General features: G+C 39.7%; 2 protein-coding genes and 1 long non-coding RNA gene across 5 annotated transcripts in view; 2 read left to right on the top strand and 1 right to left on the bottom strand.

Annotated features, from left to right (window-relative positions):
• LOC110051161 (matrilin-1-like) overlaps window positions 1-11,881 on the top strand; it is a 34,422-nt gene extending 22,541 nt beyond the window's left edge. Inside the window, exons 10-15 of one of the 3 annotated variants that reach the window (XM_089276610.1) lie at window positions 4,576-4,922; window positions 5,643-5,883; window positions 6,458-6,469; window positions 7,116-7,210; window positions 8,029-8,133; window positions 11,228-11,881. In XM_089276610.1, the coding sequence (XP_089132736.1) occupies window positions 4,576-4,922; window positions 5,643-5,883; window positions 6,458-6,469; window positions 7,116-7,210; window positions 8,029-8,109 (776 nt within the window). In that variant the 3' untranslated portion in view covers window positions 8,110-8,133; window positions 11,228-11,881. Of the gene's footprint in view, window positions 1-4,575; window positions 4,923-5,642; window positions 6,047-6,457; window positions 6,470-7,115; window positions 7,211-8,028; window positions 8,134-11,227 lie in introns of those variants that run through there. The other 2 variants (XM_089276611.1, XM_089276612.1) reach the window with 2 other exon arrangements.
• On the top strand, window positions 2,092-3,062 carry LOC149098284 (uncharacterized). Its single transcript, XM_089276616.1, has one exon. The coding sequence runs from the start codon at window positions 2,453-2,455 to the stop codon at window positions 3,047-3,049; it is 597 nt and encodes a 198-aa protein (XP_089132742.1). The 5' UTR covers window positions 2,092-2,452; the 3' UTR covers window positions 3,050-3,062.
• LOC149098285 (uncharacterized) lies at window positions 5,774-10,107 on the bottom strand. Its single transcript, XR_016203412.1, has 2 exons — window positions 9,836-10,107; window positions 5,774-5,902 (listed from the first exon to the last, which is right to left on the bottom strand). It is a non-coding gene; the product is annotated as an uncharacterized LOC149098285 (long non-coding RNA).
• Window positions 11,882-12,174: the final 293 nt, after the last annotated feature.

Below are 12,174 nucleotides of genomic sequence, written 5' to 3' on the forward strand. Positions count from 1 at the left end.
ATTTGACAAAGAAAACAGACTTATTGCGTCCTTCAAGTTGTTGCTGTTGTTGTTGTTGTTTTCTATAAGCTAGCTTGTTTACAGAAAAATTTTTACCGACGAGTCTTATCCATCCGGGTATTTTCCTCGGACGGGCGCTATGGGCAGAAAATGACTTTCCGCCGATGAATACTATCGCGTCACGTGATCAATTTAAACCAGTAAGAATCAGAGAAAATTTATCGAGGAACTATAATTTTTAGTATCTGATTAGAAAAGGGAAGAAATGTGTTCCACAAAATGAAGGCGCATAGACTACGAGTAGTCCCTCTTTCGCTTAGTCCGTCAAGCGAGACGCGAAAGAAAGTAGGTCCGCAGTGCGTACATGTGTGGCTTCCAAGTTATACTTGTAATTGGGATAAAATTGAATTATCATGAAAAAAATGAAAGACACTACTAAGATTTTTAACTCAAAAGATCAGTGATCGATATTAGAAGGTGAAAATATATAGGTATTCTAGAGAATAGGGTGCTATTGTAGAGAATCACAAAGTGTGCTCGCGTGGGGCTTCCAATTATTTAGCTTTATGGTACTAGTAGTTACGATATGGTAAATAAGATGCTGCTGTATTGTAAATGTATTTGCTAATTTGCGAGTTATTAAAACTTATTGCTTCAGCTTATAACTAAAAAGATTAATAGGCTTGATAAATATATCCCAAACCAAACTTTAGAAAAAAACAAAACAAGAAATATAAATTTTCTTACGGGTTTAGCACACTATTTGTGAAAGTCAGCGAAATCAGCAAAAAATTAACTGATTCATTGTATTATACATTCATTGTATTATTTCCTGCTATAAAGCAAGCCCTTTAAAATGTAGACAATCGCCTAATTGAAGAGCATTTGCCATTTTTTGTGCTAGCTGATGAGATAAGAGATTTGTTACTGGAGTGTAGGTATCTTTCAAACAATCATTCAATCAATCAATCAATACATACATACATACATACATACATACATACATACATACATACATACATACATACATATATTTTTCATGAGGCAGGTCTGCGTCTGGCAACCCAGAGGGCTGGTGTGGACCTGCCATAAAATATATACCTAAAAACTAAAATCTAAAATTATTAAAAATACACCGTTAGGACTCAAAAGCTACTATCAATCAATCAATCAATCAATCAATCAAGCAGTCAATCATTCAATCAATAATAGTTTAGCTTCACTTATACCACTCGGAAACGCGCTGTACATACGGCAGTACTACAAAGCCATTGAAGGTGTTCTCGGCGGGTTGTTTGGTTAACGTCCTCTCGCAGTTCTGAATAAAGGACATCGGATAAATGTTGTCTCGCAGAACGGCTTTGACTCGTTGCGTTTCTTCTCGCCTTCCTTTATTCGTTGACGGAATGTTGTTTGCTCTTTTCAGCAAAGTGTTGACTACGGATCTTTTGTGGCACAAAGGGTGAAACGAAAAGAAATCGAGATAACGGTCGGTGTGTGTCGGATCTTGTGTAAACAGCCACTTGAATATCTGTGCCGCGTCTGCTTGTAATGGTGTCAAGAAAAGGTAAGCCTTGCCCATTGGTGTTTTCTAGTTCGAAAGTGAACTGAATATTTGGTTTAATTGAGTTCAGATGTTTATGAAACTCGTCAACTTGATCCTTTTTTAAACAAGAATGACTATCATCAACATAGCATTGTCCATTTTTCTGCACAAAGAAAAATGGGTTGTCAACGTATCACAACGCACCTTGGGTCCGGTTGAAATTACAGCCCTCGAGAAAGGTTTCAATTTCTCCATCCCTCCAAAGAAAATTCCCGTCGCAAAAATCTTATCTTCGGTTGAAAATGGCATTTTCAGTCTCAAGCAATCGATAAAAGACACAATACGCGTTTCTGTGGCGAACATTCTTAAGAATTGTAAAGTACCCGCGACAGTCAACATAACGAAAGAACAGGAGAAAGCGCTAGATAACCTGAGAAAGGATGAGACTGTGAAGATCCTTCCAGCCGATAAAGGAAGATCCATAGTTGTGATGGATAGCGATGAGTGCAAAGAAAATATAGCCCTTTTATTAAATGACACTACAACGTATTTGAAATTAACGGACAAGAGATTGAACCCCACAACCAAGTTGAAAAAGATCTTAACAAAATTCCACTTAACATCAAGAACGAGAACAATGGTACAGCACCGCAATTTGGCCCAAATTTATACAGGAAACTGCACTGCAGTAACTCGACATCAGCATCTTTTTACCGTCTTCCGAAAATTCACAAACCTAGAAGGCCATTGCGACCCATCACAAACAGTATCGGTAGTCCGACGTATGCAGTGTCCAAATATCTGGTTTCAGTCCTGTCGCCTCTGAGGAAAAACACCTTCACAGTCCAAAACAGTTCCGCTTTCACACAGCAAATAAAACAGCATTTCATCACCAGCGAAGAAGTCATGGTCTCCTTCGATGTGAAGTCTCTGTTCACCTTCCTAACAGTAACCAAGGAGAGGCTACAACAAGACCAGCATCTAGCAGAACGTACCAATCTTTCTGTTGACAACATCTTGAAACTTTCAGACTTCGTACTCGACCACAATTACTTCAAATATGATGGCGACCACTACAAACAAATTTTTGGATGTGCCATAGGTTCTCCCATTAGTGCAGTTTTAGCCGACCTGGTTATGGAAGAAATTGAGGAGACGGCGATCTCCACATTCCCGCACCCTCCTAAATGGTGGTTTCGCTATGTTGATGATAGTCATTCTTGTTTAAAAAAGGATCAAGTCGACGAGTTTCATAAACATCTGAACTCAGTTAAACCAAATATTCAGTTCACTTTCGAACTAGAAAACACCAATGGGCAAGGCTTACCTTTTCTTGACACCATTACAAGCAGACGCGGCACAGATATTCAAGTGGCTGTTTACACAAGATCCGACACACACCGACCGTTATCTCGATTTCTTTTCGTTTCACCCTTTGTGCCACAAAAGATCCGTAGTCAACACTTTGCTGAAAAGAGCAAACAACATTCCGTCAACGAATAAAGGAAGGCGAGAAGAAACGCAACGAGTCAAAGCCGTTCTGCAAGATAACATTTATCCCATGTCCTTTATTCAGAACTGCGAGAGGGCGTTAACCAAACAACCTGCCGAGAACAACTTCAATGGCTTTGTAGTACTGCCGTATGTACAGCGTGTTTCCGAGAAAATAGGTCGCATTTTGAAACAACAAAAGGTCAAAGTAGCTTACAAACAACTAACCATCAACAACCTTTTTCCGCGCCCCAAAGAGCGAGACGATTCTGACCGCCAGAAATCAGGCATAGCGTACAAAATCAATTGCACACAGTGTAATTTTGTGTACTATGGCCAAACAGAAAGATCTTTAAAGACCCGAACTGCGGAGAACAAAAAGGCAGGGGCAGGTTTTGACCAACACTCCAAAGTGGCAAGCCATGTCCACCATTTCAACCACAAAATGAATTTTGAAAACGTCAAGGTCGTTGGTTTCGAAGCTAATTACCACGAGCGACTTTTCCCCGAAGCCTGGCACTTGGTCACGCGCGCAAGCTTCGCGTTACGTTACTTTAAATAGCGTATGACAACGAATTTCGTTTTCATATCACTGATGAAGGCTTAACCATTAGGCGAAACGTGTGATGAAAAATATCAAGAGTCAGTGGCAAACCTTTTTCCATAGAACTTATGACATCTCCTGACTACACTTTTTCCATTTTTAAACAAAGCAATGAATATTGGCTTTTAAAAGTACAAAGGCTCCTGTAGAACCTGCACTGGACACATGCCAAGTCTGTCTTCGCTTTCGCGAGGAACTTTACTCCCGTTGTCTCAAGTTGTCGACTTGAATGAACACCTTAAAGTGAAACAACAATTGCAAACGGGTTTCGTTATTTGTACTTAATTACGAAGCTAGATTTTCGACACGTAAAAGAAATGATAAGATGCAGAGCTCAAGCCCAAGCTCAAAATGAAAAACGACTTACCTTTAAAACTAAAAGCAGGGGAAACTTGAGACCACGCTGACAACCGAAATGGCTGACTCAGACTAGTGCGCCGTACGACACAAGACCACGTGACAGGCGCTGACTCTCGTGGACAAAGAAATAAATCCGATCATGCCATAATGTAGCTTTACACCTCGTGTAAGCCACACAAAAACCGCGATAAAAAATGGCCGCGCGAGATCCTTTCGCGCGTTTCTCGCCCCCAGGTTTTCTTTCGCGTCTCGCCCGACGGACTAAGCGAAAGAGGGACTAATCGTAGTCTAGAGGGCGCATGACCTTTACTAAAATATATAGAAAGTCGCATGAGGCCTAGAAAGGCGGCTAGTGGAGCTTTCCTAGACCTCAAAAGTGATTATGTTTCTTTTCTGAAGACCAGGAATTTTAATATACCCATTGATTATATTAACTGGCCTATTGAATCAAAACTGATACAAAATCACCTCTCACAAACACGGAGAAGGCAAATGGCGTCCTCAATGAGATTCAAACATTTACACCTTTTCTTGGTCGTAAGCTAACTTTACCTATTTCTTTACTGTCGTTTAGAATTTGTTTGCGAAGCTGTAGCAGACGTGGCTTTTCTGGTGGATTCATCAGGAAGCATTGGCCGGCGGAACTGGGTCAAGATGTTGCAGTTCTTGAAAGACATGGTGAAAGCTTTCAACGTCGGCCCAGATAAAACACACATTGCTATTGTAGCCTACAGTACCGCAGCTAACCTTGAGTTTAAATTCGACCGACTTAAAGGATCTCAAATAACAGAGGCAGGATACAATGGTCTTATCGATAGAATTCGATTTCAGAGAGGTTTCACCTTTATTGACAGAGCTCTGATTCTTGCCGACCAACAAGTATTTCAAAGATCGGCTGGGATGAGACCAGAACTTCCTCAGGTAGATTAAAAATTTGCAGCTTAATTTGCAATTCACTGTCAGTTGTGTTTATTTTTTTTTTAAGATAAGTTTTCGGCATTACCGCGTTATCGCACAATTATGAGAGGGGAGGGTAGAGGAGCCCAAAGGAGGGAAGAAGAGGGAAGGGGTTGAATTTTTTCGTCAGAGTTGAGGTTTATTTTCGGGAGGACTAATTTACGGTGTGGCTTATTTAAATTTTTTCCAGCTGTGGAAGGGAACAGTAATCGTTTAAGTCTCCCTATAAATAATGGTACTACACATGTTGCCTAGATTTTTTGTGAGTGCATTTAAAACTGCTTAGGCTGTCCACGTTATTAATTTTCGAGTCACCGAATTGGCTATTTTTAGACCTTCCCGGGTTTCTGAAACCCATCTAAAAATAACTTACTCTTCATGTTCTCATAGCTTATGTCATGCCTTCAGGGCCGGGTTGTTGCGGTTAACGCTAACCCAGGATTAAAAGTAAACCGAAGTGTAAATTATTTTTATATACAAATGTTTTTCACTGTGTAATTTGAGATTATTCAAACTCAAAACAGAAGGTCAAACAATATACGGATAACCTGACCGCAAAGTTACAAAACTCAAATCAAAATTCTCGCTTATCCTGGGTTAGTTTAACACGCCCTTGAACAAACCGGCCCTGAAGGAGTAAGGTAAAACATTTGGCAAATATTAACAGCTTTATTTCTTCGACAGATCGCCATTGTTATTACTGACGGACGGCAAACTACAGACAGAGGTCCATATAGACAGCTTGCTGACGCATCTAGGGGACTTAAATTAAAGAAAGTTCAGGTCTATTCCCTTGGTATTGGAAAAAGCTTCGACCAAAAACAGCTGGAGGACATAGCCAGTTCAAAGGACAAGATGTTTTTCGCCTCTAGTTTTGCCGAACTTGCACCAGTGGCGCAGGAGATTGCACAGAACTCGTGTCCAGGTAGGTTATCTTCGCCGACCTTAAACATAAAAATACTCCACTATATAACGTCACATCACATTAAGTTAGAATACGGGAGTCAAGTAAACCATTCGGGTTTCTAGTTGGCCTCCCTATTTTCAAAATTAGTTAATTTTCGGTACAGGTGAGGAACCAGAAAGAAGTGGAGAAAATAATAAAAATAATAGACATAATAAACCTACAAACGAACAAACCAAATTACTGGTTACTCCATACTGGTTGGAGCACATGACATACTCTATGATTTACAAAAACGATTCCTCTTGAAGGTTACTGAAGGTATCATTATAACCTTGCATTTTTCGTTTAGGAGGAGGAATTTAATAAAGAAAGGGTTCATTTAATTTTAAGCGAAATAATAGGTTTCTGTTTACTCTTTTTTGCACGGTCTTTGATCAATCAAAATCTTATTCGGTTCTGTTTGCATACAAGTTGTAGTAATTAGATTGGTACGATAGAGAGACACCAGTACGATGACGACGACGATGATGATGTTTACTTGCTGTTTACTCATGCAATTTTTCTTTTTTTTTTTTTTCATATCCATATTCAGAACAAAAGAAAGGTAGGTTACTTCTTCTCTGTTTGACAGGTTTCAAGTTTTCAGTTAAAGGCTTTTTCGGGGAAATAATATAAAACCGACATTATAAGTGGATTCCCTTCTTGAAAGCATAGTTTGCTTTTCTTAATTAATGAATTACATTGTTTTACATAGCACTTTGCATAGCTGGTGTCTGTTGAAAGCGTTTTCAGACACGTTGGTGATGCCTCTAAAGCGGCAAATTACGTTATGGTATCAATGAGATATGTTTTGGTCTCTTCTCTTTCTCCGTTTTCATTTGTAGGAGAAACCCCCAGAAATTTAAATAATACCTTTACACAAATATGGTCTCTTGATTCCCCTAAAATTCATATCTACTTCAGACCAAAACAACTCAAACACCATACTCTTTAGGGTATGCCTAATATCAACATAGCCTATAAAAGTATAACATACAATCAGGCAAATTTGTCGCCGCGAAAAATAAGAACGCCAGATCACAGGTCAATGCAAGTGGATTACCACTTTCGCTATGGGAGGTGCGATAGTGGCCTCATGGTTAGTACACTCAACTCTGGATCGAGAGATCTGGGTTCGAGCCCTGGCCGGGGTCATCGCATTTTGTTCTTGAGCAAGACACTTTACTCTCATACTACCTCTGTTCACCCAGGTGATAGCTACGCGGCGAATTTAACGCAGGCTCTGGAACAAACCACACAAAGACTGTTTACCACAGCTGCTGGCATGAGATCAAATGTGCCCAAGGTAGATGGTTGTTTAATAGTTGCCCTGTTAGATTGTTGCCTGATGTTGCTTTTTATGTTCTAAGTTGGTGGCAGGCAGTAGAAATTACGTTGCCCTAACCTGAGTCCCTCTTTCCCAGGGTTAATATACATAGAAAACGATTTGAATCATAGCCGTCCACGCAGAAAATGTTCATTTGCGGAGTAAGATTGGTAGCGAGATTCTTGGAAGAACTTGACAAAATTGGTGGGCATACCTGGGATATACTAATGTCTCATCTGTGGGGTGGGGTCGGGATCAGGGTCAGGGGGGTGTTGCAATTCTCCTAGTCGCTAGAAACTACGGAAACTGGGCCATTCGGCTCCATCTATCCCACGATATGTATCTTTACCAATAAGTAGTGCGGTGGACTCGGACCGAGTGGTCTGGCTTCGTGCCCTGGCTGGGGTCAGCGTTTTATATCCCCGGGCAAGGAACTTCTATAAAGCGCGCGCTAATCTAAAACTTGTTAGTATAAATCTACTAGCGCTCTAATACGAATGCCGTTCTCTGATTGGCTACGCTACTGATAAATAGTGAGTAGCTTAGCAATGTGCCCTTGTTAACAAAATGACGGCCGCTTCTTGGCGTTTTCGAAGTGTCCGTGAAGAGGATTTAGGTAAAGTTTTGAACGACTAGTAGATTTATACTAAAACAATTAGACTATTCGCTCTCGATTTCTATGCGTGATAGAAATCGAGAGCGAATAATTGCGTTCGACGAAGGAGAACGCATACTATTCCCGCGAGATTTGCAATGTCCCGTGGTTATCAATCGCGATCGATGCTATATGATTTCAGGGTTTGGACGCCATCTTGGACTGGCTGGCTGCCTGCCTGCCTGGCTGGTTACGTGGCACAAATGGTCTGGATCTCATGTGAAATTGTTTTGGCCGCCGGGAACTGGTAGGTAATAATAATGGCGCGTTGCGTGCCAAATCTACAAATCAAAGGACTTGTTCTCATTCATAACATGGAGAAATTACTGCTTTGAGATTTAAAATAGAAAGGAAAAGTACAAATCAATGTTTAGGTGGCCTCAGAATGGAAGATCAACGAGTACAGAGTCCTCAAACCATGACGATCGGTTGTATGTTTTCAAGTAAGTTAAGTTTTGACTATCGATCGCGGATTTAAAGCAGTTTCCCGGACTTTAGAAAACAAAAATAGTAGTGTACAGTATTACTTCGAAGTTGAATTCAACTTTTGGAACGATTGCTAACGCCACGGCCGATAAAATGACTGCAACAGTCGGAGGAGTCGTCGGCAAAAACTCAAGCTTTCGCTTTAGTGTGAAGAGTTAATTTGAACATGCTGCTGTGCAGCGAAGCGCGGCAGCGAAAATCTTGAACATTTTTTGCTTTTACATAGGTTTCTTCGCCTCGGGTGAATAAAAATGTATTGTTATTGAGCTTCCTTTTGCATTTTTCTTCATTTGGTTCCGCGTATTTAGGAATTTAGGATTTAACTTGTTGCACGCTGGATTGCTGCATATTTAATTTACGGCGACCTCCACGCGGTTTGTTTTTTTAGTTTATTCGGTTTGATTGAAATATATTTTTTTGGAGTCTTATACAGCTATCACAGAACTACTGAGAAAAGAACTAAGTGACCAATAATTTGACACAGTTGAAATACGATTGATCTCAAAAATTGGCTTGTTTTTGTCGCGTTTTTGATGTACAACTTTCATCTTTCTTTCGATGCGCTGTAATGTTTCGTCACGCGGCGAAGAAATTAGCTCATTTCTTGTTTTCAAATTGGTTTTTACTCGTGTCTTTCGCTTTTATTTTCCGTTGTTTTCTCAAATGTTGGCTGTTATATATAATACAAGAATGGAAATTTTCCGTTTTGTCCCCTGAAGTCAATGAGTTAAGACTCGTTTCCCCTATTCAATTTTCTCTGCTTCTGTTGGGCATTTTGTCGCACGGCAAAGAAGTAATATAATTTCTTGTTTTCTTATCAGTTTTACACATCAGGTCGAGTTCTTTTTGTTGATATTTTAAAAATATTTTGGCCCTTTACTTATTCAACTTAAAATAAGCGATGTCGACTTGAAACCTGACCTTGTGTGTGTGGTAGTTTTACATACCAGTTTATGAACAGTGTCCAAACACCTCATTTATCATGAATTTGTGTAGGAATTACAATTAAGTGTTCTTTTGGTGTAGAAGTGAACATTATTGTCCAAAATATGTGCTCGTCATGAAAATCAACAAAAATAAATCGGGCATCAAAAGTAATATTTATTCTGAAAATTTATGTGGCTCAGTGATTCCGTTCAAATATTTGATGTATTTTCTGGAAATTATTGCAATAATTGTTTAAAAGGAGGTTGGTTTCCTGGAGATATCAATGGAGACTTCGCCTGGGGTTGCCTAAGTGAAAGACGTGCAAATTTAAGCCTTAAATTCCGGAGGATGTTCGTGACACCTGCAGTGGTGATTGGTTTGTTCATAGTTAGTAGAGGGGACTATAATATATAACAATATTTGCGTGAGCGTTTGTTGGATTTCGTTTGTTTACACGAGTCGAGCAGACTATGCGTAGCAAATTTAAGAGCAGTAATGCGAAATTTCGACTCAAAATTACCATTTTTTCAACTTACATTTCTAGCTGTGACTGCAAATTGTTCCTCTACTTCTTCAGTGTCTTCCAAAACGTCCAAAATGGTCTCAAAATCGTCTCCTCACAGAAACAGACCGTCTGTACTGTCCGCCATCTTGAATGAACTTGTGCACGGTCAGAGTCACTTGACCGGTCTGTTCAACATCGGAGACCGCGCTATTGGTTGCCCTCTTTCATAACCATTCCCCTCTACCAACTATGGTCTGTTTCACATCAGCTCTATAAAACTGCAGATTTGCACTTGCAAATTCGCATAGCTGGAATTGAGTCCAACAACATTATGTTTAGAGTATGGTGGAAGATACTTGCCAAACTTACGCACAGCAAATGTCAAAACTAGGAACGTGGTGTGACAATATAATTATCTAGGCAGTATCCAAAGGTTTTAACTGTATTGACTCAAACGCACTCAGCTAATCCATGATTATCACTAGTCTAATTAATTAATAGAAACGCGGCGAAGACTTTTGACGTAAATAAAGGTGCAATTTCTCTTTCTTTTTCTCGAGGTGTTTTTAAAAGAAATAGAAAGCAATCTCTCCGTGTTTCTGTCGACTTTTAGTATAAATCTACTTGCGTTCTATCATGAATACCGTTCTCGATTGGCTACGCTACTAGCTATGTATTCTATAACGTAGTAAATGGTTTGAACTTAGGAGTGTCAGTAGTTCGTAGAGTGTGATCGTCTGGGTGAGGGCAACAACAGTTCGTTTCAGAACTACCCTCACCTCGACGATCACACTATACGAAGTATATATTCTGTTTTAGATAGTGAGTAACTTAGCAGTGTGCGGTTCTTAACAAAATGGAGGCCACTTCTGTGCGTTTTACAAGTGTCTGTGAAAAGGGGTTGCACTTTAAATTTTGAACGACTAATAGAGTCATTCTAAAACAATTAGATTATTCGCTCTCGAGTTCTCTGCGTGATAGTTGACTCGGGCGGCGCCTTTGTCAACAATTTTGTGTTTAGTCTCGAGCTCAATTTAAAAAACAAACACTCTCGAGAATGTTTTGGGAGAACTCGGAGCAGTTCGTGTGCACACAGTAGTTCTCGTTCTCACAAATTCCCACTATCGTCTCCACGAGATGATAGTTGTGCCATTTTGTGGACGACCTACTGGAAATGTACGATAGCTCAGCCAATCAGATTGCAGCATTTGCGTTATTATACGAGTACAATTGTACTAAAACTCGATAGAAACACACAAAGTGTTTTCTATTTCGTGAAAATGACTACAAGTGCTCAGTGCTTTTACCATTTTCTGGCTAAATGCTGGGATGGCACTTGCGATAGGCTCTTAGTTGTTACTCGAGTAATAAGCCTACTGGTTTTATTGCTCAATTAATAATTTGGTTACTATTTTCTCTTCAGGGCGTTAAACGAAATCCAGTCCCTAACGAACCTGGCAAGTCCATGTCAACTCACCCAGCCAGCCCAGCGTCAAAACTACAGCTACAAGCCAAATCTTTTTATTCGAGGTGCTTTAAAACTAAGGTATTGAACTATTAGTAGTAGCAGGGATATTATATGTTTCCTTAGCGAATAACTCCTGAAAAGTAAAGTGCATTTCATAATAGTGAAAGCTTTTAGTTGCAAGAGAGAAGGAAAACTAAAAAAACATTGCCGTTCAGTTTAACAAAAGATGACTTACGTTAGGTGCTAAATGACAAAAGTTTTATGTTGAAAACAAAGATGACAGCGCACAGGTAACACTCAGTATAAATGTAGTTTATCACCTTGCCTGCTATGCGAACAGTTCTTGTTTATTTTCCAAGCATGCTCAAGTTATATTTAGTTCCTCGTTGCTTAGGCATCGAAGCATAGTCAAGTTATTTTTGCCGTTTTGCTCGTAGAATGGCTTGCAAGGTATTGAACAATACATCCGGGTTTTAAAACCAATTCCTGGATGGTAGAAAAGGACAGTAACTAAACCTTAGTGACTACAGCGTAAATTAACGAGTAGAAAACTGCAGTAGTAGTTTGTAGCAAGGCTATTAAAAAACTAACGAAGAACATTCTTAACAAGTGTTAGTTTGTTTATTTGCTTGTGTTTTTTTTTTTCTTTTTTTTTTTTTTGGTCGAGTGTCTTCGTTTTGTCCCTGCTCACGTTCGTACATTTTTTATACGCCAAAAGCAAGACTTTGTCCATACTTTTTCCAAATCTAATAGTTTCTTTTTCCAGACTCAACAAAAATAGCCATTCCAAACATGCAACCAGAATGTAACCATGATGTACTTTAATCCGCTATACAATGCGGAGACAGGACAATCATGTCAGGGGGTAGGGTGGAGAGACGAAGGTCACCAGATACAATGCG

Source organism: Orbicella faveolata, unplaced genomic scaffold (genome assembly GCF_042242905.1).
Source record: "Orbicella faveolata isolate gen_17 unplaced genomic scaffold, um_ofav_v1 contig_46, whole genome shotgun sequence".
In the NCBI taxonomy this organism is placed as follows: Eukaryota; Metazoa; Cnidaria; class Anthozoa; order Scleractinia; family Merulinidae; genus Orbicella; species Orbicella faveolata.

What these genes read in the sequence shown, in the direction of transcription:
- LOC149098284 (XM_089276616.1), top strand. Translation starts at nt 2,453, where the DNA reads ATGGTCTCCTTCGATGTGAAGTCTCTGTTCACCTTCCTAACAGTAACC.